The 26,160-nt window shown below is 32.8% G+C and overlaps 3 protein-coding genes across 3 annotated transcripts; 2 read left to right on the top strand and 1 right to left on the bottom strand.

Annotated features, from left to right (window-relative positions):
* Positions 1–3,935, top strand: LOC132745837 (uncharacterized). The gene is made up of 5 exons (XM_060734830.1): positions 1–22; positions 498–563; positions 1,115–1,413; positions 2,687–2,791; positions 3,386–3,935. The coding sequence occupies exons 1-5, from the start codon at positions 1–3 to the stop codon at positions 3,917–3,919; spliced, it is 1,026 nt and encodes a 341-aa protein (XP_060590813.1). The 3' UTR covers positions 3,920–3,935.
* A 2,782-nt stretch (positions 3,936–6,717) lies between these two features.
* On the bottom strand, positions 6,718–8,076 carry LOC132745834 (histamine H3 receptor-like). The gene has a single exon (XM_060734823.1). The coding sequence runs from the start codon at positions 8,074–8,076 to the stop codon at positions 6,718–6,720; it is 1,359 nt and encodes a 452-aa protein (XP_060590806.1).
* A 7,089-nt stretch (positions 8,077–15,165) lies between these two features.
* Positions 15,166–22,594, top strand: LOC132745836 (heat shock 70 kDa protein 12A-like). The gene is made up of 4 exons (XM_060734829.1): positions 15,166–15,843; positions 16,546–16,767; positions 17,902–18,058; positions 18,657–22,594. The coding sequence occupies exons 1-4, from the start codon at positions 15,817–15,819 to the stop codon at positions 19,646–19,648; spliced, it is 1,398 nt and encodes a 465-aa protein (XP_060590812.1). The 5' UTR covers positions 15,166–15,816; the 3' UTR covers positions 19,649–22,594.
* Positions 22,595–26,160: the final 3,566 nt, after the last annotated feature.

Here is a 26,160-nt window from a genome sequence, read left to right as displayed (position 1 = left end):
ATGTATATGTATAGATATGTTAGTAAGTTCGTTATTTGCGTATGAAATGCTATTTTATACTGCGATTGGCGATTGTGTTTGAAGGTTTAACATTTATGTTTAGCTATGGAGCTTTACATACATGTATAGATAAAATGATTTTCTGTGAAAAAAGAAGCACATGAAAGGGCCTAATGTAAGCAAACTTTATCACCCGTCTTTTATTTATTTCCTGTTGGTTTTTTTTGCAGGTGACTCATTACAATTCACTGTAGTGTTCGTTCTGTTTTTGGCAGTATTTGGACTTTTTCTCGGAAACAAATTCTATGGTAGCGTATTAGGATGTTATTTGTGAAGTATTCGAGTTTGTTATAAAGAACGCATTTTTATAGCTTCCCATTTAAATAGTGCAATTATGAATGTTTGTTATAACTTTAGATATTGATATTTTGTAAGTATTGATATATTGAAATTTTATTTTAATTTGAAAAGAGTATTTTGTAATTCTTCTATTTCAGAACGCCATTCTGTTAATATGAAAGCGCATCCGGTTGGAAAATATGATTTAAATGACCAGTCAAAGTGTAAATATAATTACATTTTTCTGTTTTTATTATATAATTTTAATTATTAGTGTTGTTGCTTTTGTTTTTGTTGTTGTTGTTGTTTTTGTATTTTATGTTTAAAAATTTAAGAGAAGTATTCTGCATTTAAAAATAGACCTTGCAAATATGTTAAGGAAACAGTTTGTAGAAAACTGCGAAGTGTGTCTGCAATTTTCTTGTGATTTTTTGTGATTAATGCTTCCGACGGATCACTTTGTTTCTAGATTTTTTTAATAAAATTGCACGACATGCTTAGTTTTAAGTGACAAAAGAAATACTATATCGCACAAATGCATTTCGATCCTCCATTTTATTGTCTTATTTTTCATGTATAACAGTATTTGAAAAAGGCTTTTTCGTTGTATGCTTTTCTGCTAGATCATACTTACGGATCTACGAAATTGATTTTTTTGTCAAATTAAGGTCTACAAGTCAATTGTGTTCATTCATTGTTTTTAAGTGCTTGCTTCTTTGTCGTTATTTTGCCACGGAGGGCTATCTTCAAATGTGCTTAACTTTATTTATTGAAGGGCTTTCAAAGACCTGTGACAAAACCTTTGCACCAAGCTTTGATGAAAATTTGCAAGTTGTCAAAAATTACCCGAAAGGTGATGCTGACCGTTATCTTTCAAAAATTGGCGGGAATATAACTCAACCAGTCAAAATGGCGTCATTTCCGGTGTTTATTACAGCGATGGATTTCCGCTACTACCCGTTTAGTCAGGGGATGTTTTTTTCCTTACACTCCATATTAAATGCTGAGAAGAATAAGGGAAAAAGTCGTCTTATTGTGTATGATTTAGGATTATCACAACGTCAATTAAGAGTGGTAAGTGATCTACGGTTTAACTTGTGTAAAGCGACACTTACGCTAGTAGAGAGAGCTGTTCAGCGAATATCTTTTAAAAACAAAAGTAATATGAAATAAGGCGAAGCCTATGAACGTGGAAGTCGGTTAAAATAATTTTTCACTTTTTTATTTGTCATTTCCCGTTTTAAATGTGTCATTCTATATTTTATGCACCACTTCCGCTTTCACTCGGACCACCTCGACGGTTATTATTAAGCCGAAAAGTTGCAACTGTTCCGTTTTCGGAATACCCCACCTATTATCATTGAGTTACATTGAAATGGCGGTGCCAAACTAGATATGACTCTGCAAATTTCACTGATAGGTAAAGAAATCTATATACTTTTTAATTTTTTTATCCTTTTTAATATACACGTGTAGTCCATAGCCAGGCAAGCCAAAGCTCGGACCCTCTTCGCGGACCCGGTCCTCTCGAACTTATTATTTTTCAAAGTATCATTTTGCAAAAATTTTATCTACTTGAGAGCAACACCTATTTGTATTATACGTATTTACCTTTGATCCGTAAATAGTTATAAAGGTAAAGTAGTAACTTGTATTCATTTATCGAAATATAAACGGCACCCTTGGTAAAAATAAAACAAATATTCCAAAACATGGAATTCGCAATTACATTACTTAGCATAGCGATAGAAATGTGTTACTTTTTTGAGACATTTTATATTTCAATTGATGCCTGTTGTATTAACTAAGTTTGTTCGTAGCAAATTGTCTAGAACATTCACACGTCAAAAAGTTCCTTTTTATGCTATTACATATTACAACTTTATATACTAAAATTCATTTAGACAGCATTCCTTCAGATTCATGTTAATTTTCATGAAAATTCTGAAAATTATTTAAAAGTAAAACGTTGTGAAGTCAACAAAGAAATTTACACGTTACAAACGACACTTTTAATCAAGCAAATTACTATCAAAGAAGACAAATAATACCAAAATAGCCCTTAAACTATCAGGTAAGCTCAAAAGCTCAATGTAGAACGCTGAACTGTGAATCGGGCGACCCGGGTTCGATTTCCAGGCGTCGCAGGTCATTGTCTTTGTGATTGATCATCAAATCCTTTCTATAGTTACTCACACTGATTTCCTTAAAATATTTTGACTCATCTGGAGACATGTAGCTTTAAACGTACAATGAAGAAAAACCTGAACAAATGTTCTCTTTTGGTTGAACATGTTTATTCGAAATTTTTTGTTCTTCTATATGCATTACATTATTTTGTTTTCAGCTACGTAAAAAGTGTCATTGTGAAATAAGACGGTTTCCATTTGAAGACTTTCCTCCACATGTTCGCAAACTGAAAACATATGCATTTAAACCTATAATAATTCAGGTAAGAAATCTACCCGCAGAAAACCAGTAAAAAACTTAATCCACGTCATTTAAACTATAAAGTTGTATTTATCAAAATTTTAAACTATGCCTGTAAGAACATGGCGGTGTTGCCAATATTCTACTGCTTTGATTTGACAGCAAGCAGTGTAAAAGTACATGTAAATACAAGGGAATTCAAGATGGCGTCCTTTGGTTGCATAAAAATGCTTCTTTTGCCGCTACAATGTTTTAGTTGTATGGCAATGAGGCCATTTAATCTTGAAGTTGTGCGAAAAATAACATATATATGTATAAAGCGATAAAATATATCATCCTGTGCAAAAGTTTACGTTGAAAATAAAAGCGCTTAAAACATTAAAATATAAAAAAGGTTCTAGAAATAAAATGCTTAAATGTTTAATTTGAAATAAAGCGCTATTCATTTCAAATGAAAGTGAACGCTCAAAAGAAAACCTGTTTATGAGAATATTGCTTCTGTTAAATGTAAAAATAAACTCTTGAAGTGTCCGATTTTAAACAAGATACTTTGCATGCTTATATATGAATACTTCAGCTATATATTCACTGACATATTTTTTTGCAATCTTTTTAGATGACCCTTCTGGAGTTTGGTTTTGTTTGGTGGATTGATATTTCAGTGAAATTGCTGAGGATTAATTTAGACAGTGCAATAAACTATGCTAGGAAAAATAGTATGTTGTTCTTTGTGGAAAGAAATAATCCAAAAAAAGTCAGTATAGCGAAACAAACTGACGTTCGAACGTTTAATTATTTAGCAGAAGATGTATGTAAATATAGACCATTTGGAGAAGTTTGGGCAACAACGGTTTTGTTTTATTATGACCATGTAACCAAAGTTGTTGTGAATGCGTGGGCGTCATGCGCTTTGAATGAAGCATGTATTGCACCGGTTGGGGAGGATAAACTGAAATGTGATTTCCTTGATCTAAGCGACGGGAGATGTCATCGATTTGACCAATCAGTACTAGGGATCATTGTGCGACGCTTATATCATGAGCAAAATGAATATCCGCTAGAGAAAGAACTGAATAGTATTTATTATATTGGAAGGCGAGAATTTGTAAACTATTTTGAACATTGTAGTTTTGAATTTATGTGTTACTAATAATGAAATCTAAGACTGTATATTATATATAATATAATATTATATATATAAACTTATTCCGGAGGCTGTTTAATGCAACTTTATAAAAACAGCCTGAAATAAAGAACGATGTGGTAATTTCTTTTTGCAATATAATTTATAGCGAGCTGGAAGAGCATGCCTTAAGTATAATCGAGCATTATGGTAACGCGAGTTTCTTGAAGTGACGGATTTGAAGTTTGTTGCGGAAGTACAGCAAAATTATGGGTAATAAGATTGCCTCTTCTTCATCGGAGGTAATTTTGGTTCCCTGTTCTATTATATTTTGAGTACGCCATGAAATCAGTACCAACATGTTACCTGCACTATTCTTTACCAAAGCACGCCGGGAAACAGTTTTTCTGGTTTCATAATGTACGTCTTGTGCAAAAATGACATTCTTTTGTGTAGAAGTAAATTTTCAATACAATCATGCTTTATAATAGTGACAATTTTTTTTAATGTTTTTATGACATATGCAAACTGTTTGTATATTTTGCTTATCTAATATGTTCTGTGTGACGATTAAAATCCAATGCTTAAAAATGTTGTTAACTAAAAGTTTAGGAAATGTTTAGCAACAGGTGGATACATTACATGTATATGTTGACAAATAGCAGAAAATAGAAGAATATATTATTTCATTTTATGTTAACATTTGTCCAGGATCCAGGAACGTATTAGATATATAGGATAAAGTAATTAAATGTATTTGTGTTTCTCGCTGTTATAAAAGGCAAAATACACAACGTTAAATTATTTTGATTATGCGTTACGTTATGTAATAGCTGTTATATTCATTATGCAACGTATATTATTATATATTTATTATATATAGTCTATATATGACGGCGGGCGTACGGTAACTTAACGTTAAACTACATGTAATTTAAGTTTCTAGTTATTTGAACATTTTGTTAAGTCCGTTTTTATTGGTGTGTGGTTTGCCGTTTTTGCACGTGTCTTTGCTTTGTTTAATGTTAACTGTGTTGTTCTTTTTGGCCGTGAAGTACTTTGTTGTCTATTATTTTGCTGTCTATATTTGTTAACATATCTTTTTATTAGCCTTGTTGTCCGTTCCGTTATTGTTACTGAATTAGCTTTTTTTATGTTTTCAATCCCCGTTGTCCCTCTACTTTCCTGTTTGTTGTCGTCTTCCATTGAGGTTCTTTCTTTTTTCGTTTTGTGTCTTGGTATTTTCTGTGTCTAAGTTTCTTGTTGTCTGCTAACTTGAATACCCGTGACTTCCCTTTTAGTATGTTATTTATGTACCGTTTTGTTTTCTGTTCTAGTTGTTGCATTAAGTCATGTTAACATACCTGTATTCCGTTGTTGCATATTCCCTTAGTTATTTTATTAGCGGTCCTCGTTTCCTGATCCGTTTCAGGCTTCTCGGGTCTGTATCGTTGATGTCCGTGTGTCTTGTTCCATAAGGTCCCTTTTGTCTGTTCCGTTTCCGTCTCATTCATTCAGTGTATTGTAGAATACTCCTTTTAATATTTGTTGTTATCTGCCGAGTGACGTCACTTTTTGTATGTCTTTTGCGTTATGCATCTTTTCATTTTTTCATTAGGTCTTTTGAATTGTTTTCTGTCCGTTTAGTCTGTATCTGTATGTTTTAACCGTTTAGTCCTATTTGTTTCAGTTTTGTCAGTCTCGTAGTCATTTCAGTCAGTGCAGTAGCGGGGGATCGAACTCACCACCCCTTGATTGGTAGACAGACACTGTTACCGCTGCACCATAGCGCCCGCTCTGAATAGAAACAGTTTTTGAAAGTCCTATATACATTATTACTTCAATGGCTAACGAAAAAAACGGTATCGCAATTAAATTTTAACACCTTATTTTAGGTAGTGAACCCACGTGACTTTTAAAATCGTTAACGGGAATATTACTCGTACTCGATTTAAGTAATATTTTTATAGATATATTTGCTGTTACTTTAAGATACCCTGGACATTTAGTGGAGGGTACCCGGAATTTTTAAGTTTATCAGACGGTGTGATAATCTTGTAGAATTTGTCTGAAACCGAGACTGAATTCCGAAATTTTAAAGGGCTGCTATGGTATCGCAAGTACACGTACCAATCTCCAAATTTCAGATATTTAAAGCAAATTAACCGGCCAATTTGCATATAGAAACGTTTTAAGTTCTATGAAAAACTGTCATTGAATTTTGGATTGTCAAAAAAATGATATGACCGTTAACATAACAATGTAGATCAAAGCGCTGAAACCACTTAATGTGACGGCTTAACTTTGGCTATTATAACGAAAATTAAACGACATGTCATTGCATCATATTTAATTAGTGCACTGTACTTGTCTGCAGTTGTGTAATTTAAAGCCCCCCTGAAGGTGCTATATTTAATGCTGTATTGTTTGAAAAGAATTAACCTATTCATTCACAAATTTGCATTTTAACAGCAATTTCGCAAGCCAAATATCTTAGCTCTTTGAATTTTAATTTCATAAGGAGAACTTACATTTATTTTCCTATAATAATCTAAATTAAACAAGTGGCAACCAGAGCTGGGTTACATTAGTTCTATAAATTTTGTAGGTAATGATGCATAACAAAAGAATTCTGTAAGTTAAATATTTATTCAATGAATTAGATTAGAGCATATCCATCTTAGCCATGAGTTTTTATTCAACTATTCATATTAAATTAAATAAATTTCATGAAATCTATTTGTTTGCAAAATATAAGGTAGTTTGAATGTACTTTGCGACATCCCCAGTCTAGTAGTAACTGCATTATACTTAAAGTTCCACATCTAGCCAGCTGTCTGACATGTCGTTTCAGTGTTATTCGGGTAGACTTGGTTCTTGCAACAGAAAATGTACTTCTTGAAGTGGAATCTATATCTAGAACTGTTTATTGCATACAAAAACGGATTGATTGCCGACTTTGACCATAGCAACCAATTCATACTTTCATAGAAGCTTGTGTTAACACATTCATTGCCACAGAATGAAATTACTATCGTTGTTATAGTGTATGGAGCCCAACATGCAAGGAAAACTAGGACCAGGATCGCCAAAAATCGTGCTGCTTTTGCATCCCGCTTAAATCGCGAATGTTCGTTCTTATTTTTAGACTTTCTTCTGAAACTGTTCTCTAAGGTTCCGAAGAAACTGAATCGAGCTGAACGTTTAGGAATCACGGAAAATGATATTCTGTTATGTAAATTATTATGAGAAGTCGACATGCAATTCTCATTAATGACTTTTGTTACATTTTCTATTTTTCCTGAATCAGGTCTAATTCCCTTTTCATCATGATCTTCTTCAGTAATATGTTCTGTACTATTCAGCAATATCTTTGGCATATTCGATAAGCGTCCTGAAGAATACAGAATCTTTGGTACATTCGGCATTCCAAATTTTCCTACGTCCAACATTCCACCATCATCCTCTCGAACGCTTATATTGTCAGCTTTTATATGCATTATTTCTTGGATCTCTGTTATTTCCTTTGTTATTGATGAAGATCTTATAATAGGTTTCGGATTGCCACTGTTTGGACTGCCAATTCTGCTTTTAATGTGCTGATATATCATAACATTCATGATTGCTAATCCCACAACTGGTATAACAAACTCAATAATTGCAGATGTTGTTGTAAACACAAAATTATATGCAAATTCAACGTCACAGTCCAAAGGTTCCACTGTCGTATAACCCACCCAATAATTCCAGCCAATAATTGCTGGCCCGTATAACAGAAATGAAATTATCCAGGACAGAATAACCAAGAGTTTGGCTTTCTGTTGTGTCATTTTTGAAGAATAGAAGGGTCCATATTTAACAAGGCAAAGTCTGTCGAAACTTAACAGTAGTATTAGCAAGATTGATTCAAGACATAATGTAAAATCTATAACATTCCATACTTTACAAAACGTATCACCAAATTCCCAGACAAATTCTTGAAGCGTATAGACTGCATAAAATGGCATACTTATGCATCCTATTAAAAGGTCTGTAGTAGCTAAATTAAAAATAAAGAAGTCATAAACAGTATGAAGTTTTTTGTCAGTGATGTAAGCGATTATTGTTGTTGCGTTGCCGATAATAGCAAATAAGATTAAAATTGAAATTAAAAATGCTGATATCACTCGAAACGTTGTTGTCATTCGAATGAAATCATATTCATAATAATCATTATTATCCGAGCTGTTATTGTTTTCTTCCATTTTAAACACTTTTGAATAATTCTAAATTGTTACACTAAAATATTAACACATAATTCAGAAGTCAATATGATTAAAACGCTTCCCAATCATTCTTTAAAAAGTTAAACTAGATAAGTTAGTAACACTTTTTTCTGTAGTCAATATTATTTCAAATTAACGTCAAAACTATAAAAATAATCAGTAAAATAGATTTTAATTTTTCAAAATTAATGATTTATGATTCATTCAAACTGCACATATCACAACATTGTTTACAAGCAAGACGCTATTTTTGAACACGGTGCTTTAAAAACATATAGGTTCCTTCTTAATTTTGAAAATAATGCGTCACTTACATAGAAAAATATATATTATGTATAATTATTTGATATATATTCTGTTCAAACAGCTTCACACTTGTATCCATTTAAAAGAAAACATGTTCGTTTGTTAAATACTGCAATACCGAAACTGACGTTAAAATCCGATCATGTAACAATGGTAAACCTTCATAGAACATGTTCAATTATTTGATAATGGCATTATCAGATATTAAGTAAGATATAGTATAAATCAAATGTAGTCCGAATAACTGGATGATTAGAAGTCAATGACTGCCATAAACATAATGTACAGGTAGTTTGATTACTGATTACTACTATAAACGAATCATAATTTAGAAGTATGTGTATTGTAAATTTGTAATTATAAGTTATGTAACGTTTATCTGTATAATGCAGAAATATACACATACACCTTCTTTAGGCCGAGAACACAGCTGAAAAAATGATTTATCAAAGATAAAACAATGGTTGATCCATTTATTAAACAACACATCATAATTGTAGCATACTTATGATATATTATTTTCAGTTGCTTATTAAAGATAATTCTTTTCTCAGAAATAAATGACATATTCTAAAAAGTCTTATTATAAAAGTATATAACTTATTCTTACCCCATGTGACAGACATGATTTTATTTTTTAAATAATTAATTAATTAAACTGACTATAAAGCTAAATGCCTCCACCAATTGGCCATATTATTTTAAGAAAATTAATCAAACTTTAGCAAAATGTAGATCTACTAAGATTTTAAGAAAGGTTAAAAAGACTCAAGTAAAAATTGATATGGCATGTGCGATTAATGACTGTTCTTGTAGTACTTACTATATATCTACAGCGTGATTAAGGACCATTTTGCATATTTTGACAATTTTGGTTATTTACGTGCCTTGTATGTGTCATTTTCTATGTGTCAGTCACTGTAAATCACTTTCATTGTTCCCTTCACAATGTTTTACTCTTAAAAACAAATTCAAAATATTCATGATTATAAGTATGAATCTGGAGGCATGTTGCTTTAACGTCAATGATTCTTATTTAAAACATGTTCAGACCAGTACCCTACACTTATCCAAAAGTAAATGTATTCGGCTATGAATCGGACTCATAAGATTTATTTTACAGCGCAAACTTAATAACCTTCGCAATTAAAAAATAAGAAAAAGAACAAATAAGCATACTCAAATTTACATGATCAATTCTAATCCTTAATGCGATGGGTTTTTTCCGGTGCAAATTTTAGCGGAGAACAAATTTTACAATACGTGGATATTCAGCTTATTCTTTTATTTCATAATAGTACTCACTCACCTCTTATCATAGTTACACGCATTTCATTCATTATACCACCGTCTACATATGTTGACAGTGTCGGTCGATATAACCCAGTGTTATCGTTATTTTTCTGCCTAAACTACTTCCTGGTTTCAATTGTGACACAACAAAAAATCAATGGTAAATATTCTTATATAATAATAATATAATATATAACATTTATACAACTTTGAAACCATTACATAACATCGGATTTGTTTAGATGTACCACCGTAAGTGACATATATTGTTTTAACTTAAATGTTCCAATTTCAAATCAACTTTCGGTTTTGATTTCATCATGTTAAATCGCTTTCTTACTTCATATGTACCTAAAAAGGCAAAGGTTCGTATTACACGTTTTAATTGGCTATAGATAAGTTACAGCCCAAGTGTGAAGAATTGTTTCATTGTAATATTTTAGTGTACATGTTTGTGGTCAGACGATTGTATTAATTTTCCCGTAGACTTACATTCATAAACATACATTAAAATTGAGTATTCATGCTAAATATGTGGTTCTGCGGGATAATTACATGTCTGACACATTAAAATAATCTTCCTAATATATATCGTTGACCGCCAACCAATTTTTTGCATAAATGTCCCCAAAAATTATTATTCCCAACCCTGTTCCCAAACCCCTCACACACACACACCACCACCACCACCACCACCACCACCACTACCTCTTTCACTGATATGTTCTGCTAATCACAGGACTGACAAGTCAAATAGTTTTTAAAAATAGAAATTTTTAAATGAAAAATTATTCTAGAGACTCATACAACAGTTCATTTTCCTAAGAAGACAATGTACATATAGTTTTAGTTTCTTTTATAATTTCTATACTTGTAAACATTACATTTTCATCCAATCACCCGATGTCTCATAAACTCATACCGTTATCACAGGTACCCTCTCATTTTTGAACATATAGGTACCATCAAAGCACGACATATGCTTTTATGTGCGTTAATCGTTAGGTTTGTAATATTTACATTAAAGTAAGAAATATTACATACATACTTAACGATTAACGCAAATAAAAGCATATGTCGTGCTTTGATGGTACCTATATGTTCAAAAATGAGAGGGTACCTGTGATATATAAAAATTCAAAAGAAGAGATGTAGCCCTGCCGCTGCAAAACCGAAAGTAGGGTGTTTTTATGAATTTTACATTTATTTTTGACAATATACTGCCATTTGTCCGAAGATGATATGTATATTAACGTATTAAATATGTATGATGCATATAAAATCAAGCCACAGGTTCATTTCAGCCCGAAAAATATGTCGAGGTGATGGGCGAGGCAGGACATGTCGATTTTTTGTAGCTTATTGTAAAGTTGCAGTACATGAAAATCGGGCACATAATTAAAACATTCTAGTGTTCCGTGGTATACATCTTTTCTACGTGTCATACTTCCTTTCCTTATTACAATGAAATTTTACTGGATTGTTATCCATCGCTGGTTTGTTTTTAGCAGAGAATGACCTGTGCATGTTCAATTAGGGTACCGTTTGAGTAGATTTCGCACAAAGAGGGTACCGTGTATATTAAAAGCCGGCGTTCTTAGTGCGTCCTTGACTAGAACATCTTAAGGACCCAATGGTTACTGTAGAAACCCTGTGAACACCCCAAGCATGTACTATAAACGTAAAGTAGATGCAGTATTTTCGCCTTCTAGACCAAAACAAGATATGTTTGTAAAACATGTATGACCCCCTATCAGCAGCTAATTAGTCATGTGACCAGATTATTGTGACTGACTTTTGACCTAGTGACAGAAAAAGCAATAAGGATTATGCACCGGTCATGACTTGTCACTAGGTAATTGTGACCGCAAAGGTTGTGTTCACCAATTTTATGACAAAGGTATCACAAATATTACCAAATAATGTATGCATAAATTTTGTGAATCATGTAGGCCTTATTAATGACAGCCAAGTTGTTATATTACATAATACCTTGAAATGTGTATACCAAAAGGATTTTAGTTATTGGTCAGAAACAGTCTTTACATTCAAGGTCAATATGACATTGACCTTTGACCTTAAAATCAATAAGGGTTATCTACTGGCCAAGACCAATGCACCTGTAAAGTTTGAAGGTAAAGGGCCCATGAGTTGTTGGGATATTGATAAAGCGTTTTTATATATAAGGTCAATGTGATCTTAACCTAAAAAATCCATTGATGTAATCTTCTGACCAAAAGCAATGCATCTGTAAAGCTTGAAGGTAAAGGGTCCCTGGGTTGTCCAGTTCTTAATAGAAAACTATTTTGAAATACAAGGTCAATGCAACTTTGACTTTTGACCCCAAAATCAATCTACTGGCACCTACAAAATATGAGAGCCAACAGCCCTAGGCTTGTCAAGTTATTGATCGGAAACCGTTTTTACCTACAAGGTCAATGTGACCTTGACCTTTAACCCTTTGTGTTAACGCACAAAGCAGGTCTCCAGTGTTACGGCTAGCTGAACTTTGAAATTTTGTAAAAGAAGACATCGGGGGGCCATTAACGACTATGGCGTTTTCCTTAAAATATCTGTTTAAATCGCCGCAAGAACGCTATGTGTAACGTGCGTATTTTTTAAGCTCGCGTAATTACATTTACATGAACTAATTTAATTTAAGTGTTAATCAAATGACAATTTAGATCCCATCCTCGGTAACCTAGGCTATTTACTGTTATTGGATAAATATTATGTGTGGTAAAAACAGAATGCTTACCGTGTTTTCTGACGATAGTCAGATCCTGTATTATAATTTAAATTCTTCTTAAGTTAACATTCTTCTATGCTGTTACATTTCTAAAACAAGCGCTTATTTTACATAATTTGAACATCCAACAAACTTTTCAGCTCTGAGTGAGCTTTTTGGTTCGATAAATGTCCGTTGTCCGTCCAAATTTGTTCGTAAACATGCTAGCGGTCACATTTTTTGCTTCAATCATCATCAAACTGTGTCAGGAGGCTTGTTTAGGTAATTGCTTGGATGAATCCGAACATGGGTCATCTCGGATAGAAAATTAGGTCAGAGGAATAAAAATAAAAATAGAAACTTCTTGTTAACACTCTAGTGGCTATCGTTTTAATCAAAATATCCTGGAAATTAGTTATGAAAGTTGGTTTTGATTATTTCTAGGTCAAGTTTGAATATGGATAACCTGGGGTCAAAAACTAGGCCATACAGCCAAAATATGGAAAAACCTCGTTAACACTCTAATGGTCACTATTTTTAATCAATTGTCCTCAAACTTAGTCAGGATTCGTGTCTGAGTAAATGCTCGGATTTGTTCGAATATGGGTCATTTCAATTGAAAAACTAGGTCAAAGAAATTAAAAATAGAAAAATCCTGTTAACACTCTAGAGGCTACTGTTTTTATCCAAATATCCTGGAAATTGGACAAAAAGGTGTTTTTATACCCCCAAAAACGAAGTTTGGGGGGGTATATAGGAGTCACCCGGTGGTCGGTTGGTCGGTTGGTTGGTCGGTCGGTCGGTCGGTCGGTCCAGACGTCCGTTGCATTTTCCTTGTCCGGAGCATAACTTGAAGACTAATGGTTGGAATTCAATATAACTACATACAATGGTCAAGCACATTGAGAGGAAGTGCAGTGCACAAGAACCATAACTCTATCTTGACTAATTACAGAGTTATTGCCCTTTGTTACTTTTCCTTGTCCGGGGCATAACTTGAAAACTACTGGTTGGAATTAAAAACAACTTGATACAATTGTCAAACACAATAAGGGGAAGTGCAGTGCACAAGAACCATAACTCTATCTAAAGTAATTACAGAGTTATTGCCCTTTGTTACTTTTCAATTGCTTTCTTTTGTCCGGACCATAACTTGAAGACTAATGGTTGGAATTCATTATAACTTCATACAATGGTCAAGCACATTGAGAGGAAGTGCAGTGCACAAAAACCATAACTCTATCTTGACTAATTACAGAGTTATTGCCCTTTGTTACTTTTCCTTGTCCGGATAATAACTTGAAAACTATTGGTTGGAATTAAAAACAACTTCATACAATTGTCAAACACAATAAGGGGAAGTACAGTGCACAAGAACCATAACTCTATTATCTAAAGTAATTACAGAGTTATTGCCCTTTGTTACTTTTCCATTGTATTCTTTTGTCCTGACCATAATTTGAAGACTAATTGTTGGAATTCATTATAACTTCATACAATGGTCAAGCACATTGAGAGGAAGTGCAGTGCTTAAGAACCATAACTCCATCTTGACTAATACAGAGTTACTGCCCTTTGTTACTTTTCCTTGTCCATGAAAATTACTGGTTGGAATTCAAAACAACTTCATACAATGGTCAAGCACAATAAGGGGAAGTGCAGTGCACAAGAACCATAACTCCATCTTGACTAATTACAGAGTTATAGCCCTTTGTTACTTTTCCATTGCTTTTTTAGTCCGGAGCATAACTTGAAGACTAAATGTTGGAATTCAATATAACTTCATACAATGGTCAAGCACATTGAGAGGAAGTGCAGTGTACAAGAACCATAACTCCATCTTGACTAATTACAGTTATTGCCCTTTGTTACTTTTCCTTGTCCAGAGCATAACTTGAAAACTACTGTTTGGAATTCAATACAACTTCATACAGTTGTCAAGGACATTAAAAGGAAGTGCAGTGCACAAGAGCCATAACTCCATTTTGACATAATACAGAGTTACTGCCCTTTGATACTTTTCCTTGTCCAGAGCATTACTTAAAACGTACTGGTTAGAATTCAAAACAACTTCATACAATGGTCAAGCACAATAAGAGTAAGTGCAGTGCTAGAACTGTAACTACATTTTCAGTATTTATAGAGTTATTGCCCTTTGTTCCTTTTCCTTGTCTTTCTGGACTTATAACAGAGTAATTCAATAAAACTTCATCAATGACCAACCACATTGAAAGGAAATGCAAATACAAGAACCACAACTATCTTTAATTGCACACAACCATAACTCTATATTTCAATTCTTTTACAAGGTATTCTGTTACTAGTAACATCCTCATTTCCGAAGCAGTCTTGTGGGGGTATTAATCACATTTAGTGATAGTTCTAGTTTTGGATGATTTCCATGTCAAGTTCGAATATGGGTCATCTGGAGTCAAAAACTAGGTCACAGAGCCCAAATATGTAAAAATCATGTAAACACTAGAGTCTATTGTTTTGATCCAAATATCCTGGAAATTGGTTGGTGATATCTAGGTCAATTTCGAATAAGGGTCATCTTTGGTTGAAACTAGGTCACACAGCCCAAATAAAATGACATTGAGCGTTCATAATCAGGTGACGATATGAGAGCAATCGTGGGCCTCTTGTACCTTTTGTCATATAAAACATCCGTTTCAGTTGCAAATTACGGTTTGCTTTACTGTACATTTTAATCTATATTTATCTAGATTTGATAAACAATTCAAATAGATATGAAAGATATTTTATTCGTAAAATAAATACATATAACTTTTAACTAGGATACAACGTCAAGATATATGTGTATAGTTTAACTTGCCAACTTAAATTATCCTACTGCCGTTATGAATGAAGTTGCTTATTCTTACTGAACTATACGTTATTATTAATTCAAGTTAAAGCTATCGTTTGCTTTATGTCTTTAAAACTCTTATCAGTATGGAAAACACTAGCAGAGCCTCGTCCCCACATGTCCCTCATTAAGCACGAACCCTCAATTGTTCTGGCAAATTTTTACATACAATGTTATCACTACACAGGCAACTGGTGATCGACTGTTAGTTGGGGCAATAGATTTTGGAACGTCATTTTCTGGTTGGGCATTCTCTTTTAAACATGAAAATGAAAGAAGTCCCCCAGGTGCAACCGTTAAAATTTGGAATGCAGGAACGATAACCACAGAGAAAACTCCGACGTGTTTATTGCTGAAAGCGGACGGAACATTTGATTCATTTGGCTATGATGCTGAAAAAAGATATGGAGAGCTCTCGGCCCAACATCTACACTCGGAATACTTCTTCTTCAGGCAGTTTAAAATGAAGCCCTTTGAACCGTTTGGAAAGGTATAAAATTAGTTATTGAAAAATAAACTGAAATAGCTTTTATGTTTTTACATGTTTTTGTATGGTAGATGTTAGATATTGGTATAACAATATGTAACTGAAAGTAAAAATACAAAAAAAGACTATTATATAAGTAACACATGGATTTGTTGCCAATAGTAAAAATGTCATCTCGGGGAAAATATTACAGTATTCTTATGACGTATGACATTTTTACTGTCACACAATGTTGATGATCTGAAATTGTTTGACACATAATTATTCACATTACAATTACTTGCGATGAAAACAGATGTTTACTTTTTGACTACTAGTATTCAACAAAAAGTTATTTTATTCGCGAAGCACTCCAGGGTGCAAACAACTTAATTTTATGGGTGGTAAAGTCACTCTGGTGATGCCTTATCGTACTGAACTTCGACAATGAATAGAGAAAAAAATGGCGTTTTTTTATTTTACTTATTAAGAAAATAGACCACGTGACCAGATTTTATACTGTTCAAAAGTACTGTTACTGTTACCGGTAAAAGTACAAAATGTTTGCCAAGTGGTTCACTTGCATCAACCTTAAGAATAACTCCCAGATGCCTTTCGGAAATTAACATCACGAAGAAAGTAATAAAATGTAATGTTAAAGATGTAATGCTAAGAACTGCTAGAGAAAGTCATTATCATATTACATTTATTGTTGTATTTTACAAGGGTATTAAAAGAGATATGATGATACGTGATGAGATTGGAAAGCAGTTTCTAGCCATAGATGTGTTTGCAATATCGATAAAATACCTGGTAGAGAATTTGATGAAAATTGTTAATCAGCGATTAGTAGGTAAATTGTTACCCACTGATATCGGCTTGGTATTAACAGCTCCTGCAATATGGTCAGATGCATCGAAACAGTTTATGAGGGAGGCAGCGATAAAAGTTTGTATCTTTATTTACTTAATAACTTTTACGGTCAGTCCATATTAAGTTTATTTGAAATAAGTTTCAATCTGTATGATTTAACAATTCGTTAATTATTTCTATACGTCTTCAATCAATGTAGTTTTATATGTTTTGCAATCTTAACCGTTTATTTAGGTCTGGTTATCAGCATATATGTGATATCTGGCTAATTTACACATAATTATCGTTACTACATTGTAACTTAAAGGGCGAAAACCTGCATTGTGAATGACTTTTTAAAGAGATGCATCAAGGCTTCATTCAAAATATTACTTTCTGTAAACATCTTACTTTTTAGCTCGACTATTCGATAAGAATAAGTAGAGCTATTGTAGTCACCCGAGCGTCGGCGTCGGCGTAACCATTTATGTTAAAGTTTTTGTATTACCTCAAATATTTTCAAAGTCCATTGACATATGGCTTTAAAAATTTGCACACTTGTTCACCATCATGACCCTAACCTGTAGACAGGAGGAGGTAACTCTATCAAGCATTTTGACAGAATTATGCCCCTTTTTCGACTTAGAATTTATGTTAAAGTTTTTGTAATACCTCAAGTATTTTCATAGTCCATTGACATATGGCTTTGAAACTTTGAATACTTGTTCACCATCATAACTCCAACCTGTAGACAGGAGGAGGTAACTCTATCAAGCATTTTGAAAGAATAATGCGCCTTTTTCGACTTAGAATTTACGTTACAGTTTTTGTTATACCTCAAATATTTTCATAGTCCATTGACATATGGCCTTAAAACTTTGCATGTACTTGTTGACCATCATGACCTCAACCTGTAAACATGAGGAGGTAACTCTATCAAGCATTTTGACAGAATTATGCCCCTTTTTCGACTTAGAATTTACGTTAAAGTTTTTGTAATACCACAAATATTTTCAAAGTTCATTGACATAAGGCTTTGAAACATGTTTTAAATTGTATACTCTTCTTCGAGAGCATAATAGAACTCTCTCCAAGGCCTATAACTGTAATATGGATTTAAAGAAAAAAAATGTCTTTTTCTTTACTGAGAAAATTTTACCTTTTAATCATGGCTTAAGAATAGTCGAGCGTTGCTGTCCTACAGACAGCTCTTGTTTCTATTTGTTACAGGCTGGCATTGACAATGACAATCTTAGAATCGCTCTGGAACCTGAAGCTGCTTCAATATATTGCCGCCATTTACCATTAGATGCACAAACTAGTGAGACTGATCTAGCAATATCAAATCTTCCCATTGGTACCAAATATATGGTTCTAGACGCAGGAGGTATTAAAAGTTTTAATACACTTTTTATAACAAACAGTAACACATTCAATGCGACACTATACCAATCAATTAGTAAGTGTCAACTGTTCGAATAACTTTACATTTTGTCTTATTTGTTTTCGATTTTATAATAAACATAACCTGAATTATTAATAACCCGCTTGACCTGTATACATATCTATAGATATTCTTCTGAATGTATCGGTAACATGCAGTTTAAAATAAAGAGCAGAGCAGTCTTTTTATATTTTAAGCAGTTTATAATTTTATCCTTAATGTAAGTCATTATCATTTATTGGCCCATGACCATCATAATAGCAAATCTTTTGATATATGTAAGTATTTTGGCTTATTTTACAGTGCAAAATGAGAATCATGTCACTTTAACCGTAATTTTAACTGATTACGAGTGTATTGAAACAAATCTCTCAATGATTTTCTAACCAGTCAATATAATTTTTGAATATAGCTATATCTTCGACCTTTGAATCGTCTTTTCTTGAATTAAACGTCATATGCATTTCTAGATTATTAACTAGAAGTATAGCTCTAACCAGCTGCTGAAAATGTATATCTATATTTATTCATGTGACTAAAGGTGGTACAATCGATATCACAGTACACGAGGTACAAGAATCTAACACGCTAAGGGAAGTAAGAGCAGCGAATGGCGGTGCTTGGGGTGGAACATTGGTGAACAAAGCATTTGAGGATTTCCTAAGGGAAATTGTTGGTGATATGGTGATCGAGTCTTTTAAAATGAAAGATACTGAAGATTGGCTTTACATGTCACTTCAATTTGAAGCAAAGAAGAGACAGATAGAAATCAAATCGCCTAGGTACATCACCTTTCGTTTACCATTATCTCTGATTGAATTATGTGAAAGGTTAAATGGAATGCATATTCGGGATGCAGTTGCTGCCTCAAAGTATGCTGAAATAGTTGATATAGTCCGTGATAAACTTAAACTCTCAAAAGTTGTTTTTTTCTATATGTTTGGTCAAACATTACAAAGAACAGTTGATCATGTTAAGTTTTTATTTAGAGAAACAACCATTAGAGAAGTTGATATCATTCTCATGGTTGGTGGGTTTTCAGAATCACAACTGCTGCAGCAAACTTTGAAAGAAGCATTTCCGAATAAAGAAATAGTGGTTCCATTTAACCCTTCATCGTGTGTACTTAGAGGTGCCTTGATGTATGGTCATACACCTTTGACGATTAATGGCAGAATTCTAAAGTATAAATATGGCGTAGATTCATGTATAGACTTTAAAGAAGCTCATCACCCAGATAAGAAGAAAATAAATACGGATGCCGGGCTTTGCTGTAAAGATAATTTTATAATATTTCTGGCGAAAAATACCGTTGTTAAATCAAATGATACGAACATCAAAAAACAATTTACGACAGTTAAAAAGTATCAAAAAGCAATGGCTTTTAATTGTTTCCTATCAGAGAAGACAAATCCAAGTTATGTTGATGAAGATGGATGTTTAAAAATAGGAAAAATTCAAATATATCTTGACAATCCTGACGACAGATTAGACCGCACTGTTAGTGTCTCGATGGCTTTTGGTGATACATAAATTACGGTGGATGCAGAGGATAAAAGAACCGGGAATAAAACAAGAGCAGTTATCGATTTTCTAGGATAAAGCCGCAATGTAAATAAAAAAATGATACAACATTCGTTGAAACCTAGAGCAAGGAAAATGTGTATAATGATAAGAATACATATTTGACTTTCAAGGATATCAAATATATTTTTCTTATATCAATTCATGGCAAGTTTTTCACGTGGCATGCTATGTTACGCCGCGAAAACTTTTTCTAACTCTCTAGAATTAAATCTTTTACTTAAACGTAGCTAGAAAATAATGATAGTCATATTATAAAAAAGAAAATAAATCTGTCTACTTTGAAAATGTACGAGGGTTGTTCGGGAAGTTCTGGGAATTTTGTCACATCTCCTATATTTTTTGTTTCTAAGACGTAATATTTTGCACATACTAAGATTAGCATATCACGGAACTATTCCTAAAAATTGAATAGAATCAGACAACAATAGCCGGAAATAGCAGTAACCATAGCAACACTATAACGCCGCACCGGAGCAGTCCGACTCTAAAGAAAGTTAAAACGCGCTACACTAATAATATTTCGTAATTTTGATAACGTAAAAAATGCGCGAAAACGCTGGTCAGCAGCAAAACGTCATGACGTCATTTCCTGAAAATATCATTACGATATTTTAATTCTCAACGGATCAACATCGTTTTAAAGTTGTTGCCCAGAGCCACTGAGTAAACAACATGACGTCGATAGGTAACGTTGAATTGCAAAGCATCGTGAAATTTTGTGTTGCGCTGGAAAAGTCTTCCACAGAAACAATGAAAATGATCAATTCTACAGGAAAATACAAGAAATGCAGTCCGGCTACAGTTAGAGATCAGCCTCTTGGGGTTTAAGATCTTAGAGCACCCTCCATACAGCCCGGACCTCGCTCCGATGGACTTCCGTGTGTTCCCGGAGCTCAAATCACAGCTGCGTGGAAAACGCTTTGACTCAGCTGACGATCTTGTTAAGCATACGCAAGCTATAGTCTCGTCCTTTACTGATAGCTGGTACGTGGAAACATACAATTAGTGGATCAGCCGAGACAGGAAATGCATTGAAAGTGCAGGTGACTACGTTGAAAAGGTGCGACGATCGATGGACTTTAACGTCGCATAACGTTGCAAATGACTTCGGCGTGATCCGGGTGTTTGTTATATGGTTATTTACTATCTTTATTATGTTTTAGTTTCTGTGTGTATGATGATGATATTTTCAGATACTGTACAGTATATATTAAAATAAATGCGTATATATTTATATTTACGCTAACCCGACTACAACGTGTGCTATAAAACAATTCTCAGAACTTCCCGAACAACCCTCGTATAGTTCATCGTTACATACAAACATTTGTTTACATACATTAATTTGATTAAATGTGACATTGATACATAACATGGTATTATTAATTTCATATATTTGTTAACATACAAATATATATATACAGGTATTTTGCTGTGATTAAAAATAATATATTCCAATGTAATTTTCTTTAAGATATCCATCTTTAATGAATAACTTTGAAAATCAAATGCATTTTTACAATAAATTGCTAATCTGTTTAAAATATTTAAACTTGCAGAATTTTACTACTTAATAAATTTTAACATACTAAGGCGTGTATGATTTTTTTTGGAATTAAATGTATTCTCATTGTAGTAAAAGCTTTATCATTACACTGATATAGCTGGCAGTTCTTATTATTTCTATCAATGTTTCAATATCTAACAGTTTTAATAAAAAGTTGATGAAACGAAAACACGTTATATAGGAAGAGTAGATCTTCAACATTGATATTTCATCTTTTTAGTTCTTAATCAATTTATATATATAGCTGACACTTTCGGGTTCGAATTACCAGATCGTTGAAAAAATTAAAAAGGGAACAAAATGTCTAAAGTAAGTATGAACAACGGTTAAAAGGATACCATGAACATTTAAAGCTACTTGTGTATATTTATGTTATAAAAACAAAACATCGCTTTTGGTCCGAGGATAGCACCAACCAGTCACTGTACTGAATACACACTGTACCTTAAAACTCTTGACTTTGTGTCAAGTGCCGTGTGGCAGCTGTAAAACGTTGCCCCGTACTTCAGTGTTGTTATATTCTGGTCCTTCGGGATCATTGATGTCGGCACGAATTAAGTACCGCTCAAACCGGTGCTAGGGGCGTGAGGGATGTTGCACTTATTCATTATCCCTCATGTACAGACTCAATCAAACCGAGTCTGCAATAATCATGTAATTATGTTGCGATTAATTCTTCCGAGGGATCAATTTGTTTCCAGATTTTTACTACTTTGCTCTACCTATGTTGTGCTTTGTTTCAAAGATCTCACATTTCATAATCATGGTGAAACATTTTCTCCCTGCAGGAAATATTGTTAATCTCAATCAGCTACCAAGTTTACTAAGCTGAAGGAGAATCATGTTTAAAACAGTAAGACCTATGAGCAGGTTTTACGTTAACAAAATGTACAATTCGCAAAATAAATTAATTATTTGACTTTAATTTACATTGTAATTATATGACATATGAAGCTTGATTAAAATGTCTTCCTGTGTAGCAAAAATACTTCAACGCAATATAACCTCTAGTTTTAAAAAAGGAATGCCGAACGGTTAGGTTGTCGTTTCTGCGTCATCTGGATTTATGTGACGATCTTTGTCTTCACGGACAATCCCCGATGCTTTTTGATAGGTTCTACTGAAAAAAAAGAATGTTGTTTGACTGTTTATCTATAGATAAAAGTTATTAAATTGGAGTGCCTCTTAAACAAAAGATTTTCATGTTAAACTATGAATATAATGCTTCATACAATTTAAACTTTTAAACTGTTGACTAAAACCTAGCCCTTGCAAACTAAAATGTCAGAGACGTAGTATGATTTTGTCATCGCCCATATCGTGAACATTTTAAAAATGCATTACTATTCAATTAATAAGTAGTCATTCCGTTCAATGTTATAATTGCGTAGTCATTCTTCAATATGTCAAAATGAAATAAGTAATGTCATAATATCTTGTAAGCGTATTTTGAATGATATTGGATCAATGCCAATTTTACTACAGATGAATAATTTTAACCGAATGACATTTGTGGTTCAGAAACTCTGATAAAAAAAAAAAACACAATGTATAGTATTATGTGAGTGTTTCTTTTCGCTGAATTACCATTATATTACAAACGATTGATCATTTAGTTGTAAGTGATGAAAAAAATCCAATCAGTTTAATCTTTGTCTTTTCTGTAAAAGCATGATAGGATTAATATTTTGCTATTTCTATAATTGGTTGCTACTGTTGTTTGCAAGTGATATAATTGCCGTTTTCATATTTTGTTAACATAATTTGGCATTTGAATAGTCTCTCATTGTATAACTTTCAATAAACCATCACTTCCGATGCCGCTTTCACACAGGAGTTTTTTTGACAACTAAAATTGCTTTCAGTTTATTCCCTTACACTATTGTAAATGAATAAGTATTGTTATTATGTAAAATGACCAAAAAATAAAAAGGAAAGTTTTGCAACTCAAACCAGGCAAAAATCTAACAAAAATGGATTTTAAATTTATATCTGAGCATAATAATTTCTTATTTTTTACCCTAGTGGAACATGTTTGAACTAATCTTTAAAATTAGCTGCTTCGATTCCTTGTCTTTTCTTTTTGTTTAACCTAAAACATTGCTAGGTGACTGCATAGCTTTGTAAGTTTTTCTAATAGTAATGATGTTGCATATCACCCGATATGATGTCACTTGTGTCAAAGAAACAAAACATAGGATTTATCACATTATTTAAACATAAAAGGATATGTTTCCTGCTTTTTCATTTGTCTTTTCACGTCTTGACTGTGATATGCAGGCATCATAACCTATTGCACATTCCAGTACCGTAAGCCAAACCCAGCCTGTAAAAATTCAATATTGCCGTTTAGGGTTTCCGTTTTTCTTTCACTCTTTCTATCTCGAGTACACAGATCAATTTTCTAGTACATGACATGCGATTTATATAATTATAATGGGCAAAATAACACGATATCAAGTATTTCTTAAAGCTGTTAAATATATTGTCGTATAAGAGGATATAAAGTTCTCATTAAAAACGTAAATGAGTCATTACTTAAATAGTGGCAGTGGTACAAATCAGAAATTTTATTGCAAGACGAAAAGCGTGGCAAATAAATATACAAAACTTGAATGATTTTATTTTAAAAAAATAAAACGATCTGACAATTTATGACATCGAATAGTGTATGCTTTCCAAAATGTTAGATATTATGACATGAAAATAATGTTTCCCTTAAAAATTGAAATCCATACAATGAATGGGGTAGGTGGGGTAAATTACACCTTCACTTTAAAGTCATGTGGCATTTTTTATGGGTATTTTGTTTTTAATACTTGAAGACCTCACGTGTTCATTCTAGCCTTATTAAAGGTATGGACCGGCACCTGTGTGGAACCACCGATCATCCGTCAGCTATGTTTATATCTTTCATATATGAAAGAAGTTCTTTGGAGATTAAAACCAAAAGCAGAGAGGAGGGGCAAATGGTTCGATGTCGGGGACCTCAACAACGCAGTTATATCACATAAAATTCTCATATATTTTTATAATGAACAAAATACAGAACCCATATTACATATTATAAATATAAAAAAAATGCGAGCATTACTTAATTCTTCCTGGTTTTATTCTTCTGATAACCCACTGCGCCCGTTTTTGGTTTAGACTTTTTATAGTACAAAAAATGTATTTTATCACTTACTGGAAGTTCACTTATTTAGTGAACATGGTGTCATTCGATTTTACGACTTGAAGTTCTTTATAAGGCTGCATCTCGCCATATGAATAAACAGATCTGCAGAAGACAAACTACTTAATAGAATGATATAAAACAACATATCAACATACTTTAAAACAATATGAAAATTCATAATTGAAATGTCAAATTGCATTGTTTTATACAAATGTGGTTGAATATACAATTATCATCACTATATTTCTACTTACATGTTTAATCTTTTTTCTGCTATTTTGAAATGTTGTTTTATATAGAACTTCTGTACAAAAACCTTTTTTAAATTGAAATTATCTTCTGCTTTAAAAGGCTGTCGTACATTTCGTTTTAATATCAGTATAGCCTTCTTTTTGTACATTAAATGCATATATATATAAAATATATAGAAATATGACCCAACAGAGAAAAGTGTTTTTTCCTTCATTGAAAGATGATTGGTGTACAATTGGAACATTTTTCGGAAGTATTTCAGACATAATTAAAAATAAAGAAAGGTATGATTTGGATAATTATTCTTATAAAATGTTGCTTGATAAATGCTAATAAATGATGATATTAATACTTTATTCCAGAACATTCTTCATCTGCTATACTTGTATAAATATACGTAATACCGGCTGGTTATTATGTCTGATACTAAATACTCTTAACGTAATTATTTATGGCATTAAAGACCTTCTATTATAGACCAATTCAAACTATTTTGAGTTCTCTTCTGTGTGAAACGTCACCTTCATTTCTCTTGGAACTTACAAATAACTATTGTTACTAAGTTTCCTTGAGCATTAAGTGGAGGTTTTGTGATTTAGTTATTTTACGGTGGGCAAAATTAATGAGTTATGACCGTTGTTGATGTAGATGTGTTGCATGTGTGTGTTTTTTATTTGTTTGTTTTGTATATGTGAAAATAGAGAAATACTCGTCTGTTTACAACTACATGTATATCATTAGTTTTTACAATTCAAATATCATTGGCCCTTAGGTGGTATAACGTTTTCTATTACTGGATCCCTTGATTTGCGAAAACAATACTGATACACAAAATATAACATAGTTATAGCTTGTCATGATTTTGTGTCTTCATTATTCCTTCGTGTTACAAGAAAGAAATGTCAAAATTTAATAACATTGCAACCCTTTATGTTTTATGCACCGTCGAATTGTAACTATGATCAATCCGAAAGGAAACTCTTAGAATTTGACATTCGGACTGCAAATCCCTGTCATATGGTAGAATTCCCCGCTACATGCTACTACTGGAACTAATCTACTGCTATCGCGGCACAAAAATCAGCATTAGTATTGACTCTGTCGAGCCGGAACTGATGGATGGTTAATTTCAGCTTATTTCCATGTTATACGCACTGCATCAGGATAGGAGGCCTTGATAACAATTGACGGGTGTACATTATGAGCATATACATCATCCCCTTTACTCACGATTATTAAATAAAATATGTGGCCTAAGTACGTTTTATATATCAAACTTAACTGTATTTGGTTGGAGGTGTTATACATTTATTTCTTTATTATAACTAAATATGAAAGTATGATGACGATATTGACAAAACCTGTCATTTAATGTATGCATGTTACTGAAAAATCATGAAAAATGTAAGTAAATATGAATTAATGCAACATGAAATGAATATAACATCACGACAAAATATT

The sequence above is a fragment of the Ruditapes philippinarum genome, unplaced genomic scaffold (genome assembly GCF_026571515.1).
Source record: "Ruditapes philippinarum isolate M1 unplaced genomic scaffold, ASM2657151v2 ctg1753_1_1_1_1, whole genome shotgun sequence".
Classification (NCBI taxonomy): Eukaryota; Metazoa; Mollusca; class Bivalvia; order Venerida; family Veneridae; genus Ruditapes; species Ruditapes philippinarum.
Note: the sequence above shows the minus strand (reverse complement) of the source record. Positions and strands in the feature narration are given on the sequence as shown.

Bases quoted from the DNA above. Each gene is read 5' to 3' on its own strand.
- LOC132745837 (XM_060734830.1), top strand. From the start codon at position 1: ATGTATATGTATAGATATGTTA. The intron at 23-497 runs GTAAGTTCGTTA...CTTCTATTTCAG, and splicing joins GTATATGTATAGATATGTTA to AACGCCATTCTGTTAATATG. The intron at 2,792-3,385 runs GTAAGAAATCTA...CAATCTTTTTAG, and splicing joins TTAAACCTATAATAATTCAG to ATGACCCTTCTGGAGTTTGG.
- LOC132745836 (XM_060734829.1), top strand. From the start codon at position 15,817: ATGAAGCCCTTTGAACCGTTTGGAAAG. The intron at 15,844-16,545 runs GTATAAAATTAG...GTATTTTACAAG, and splicing joins CCTTTGAACCGTTTGGAAAG to GGTATTAAAAGAGATATGAT. The intron at 16,768-17,901 runs GTTTGTATCTTT...TATTTGTTACAG, and splicing joins TGAGGGAGGCAGCGATAAAA to GCTGGCATTGACAATGACAA.
- LOC132745834 (XM_060734823.1), bottom strand. From the start codon at position 8,076: ATGACAACAACGTTTCGAGTGATATCAGCATTTTTAATTTCAATTTTA.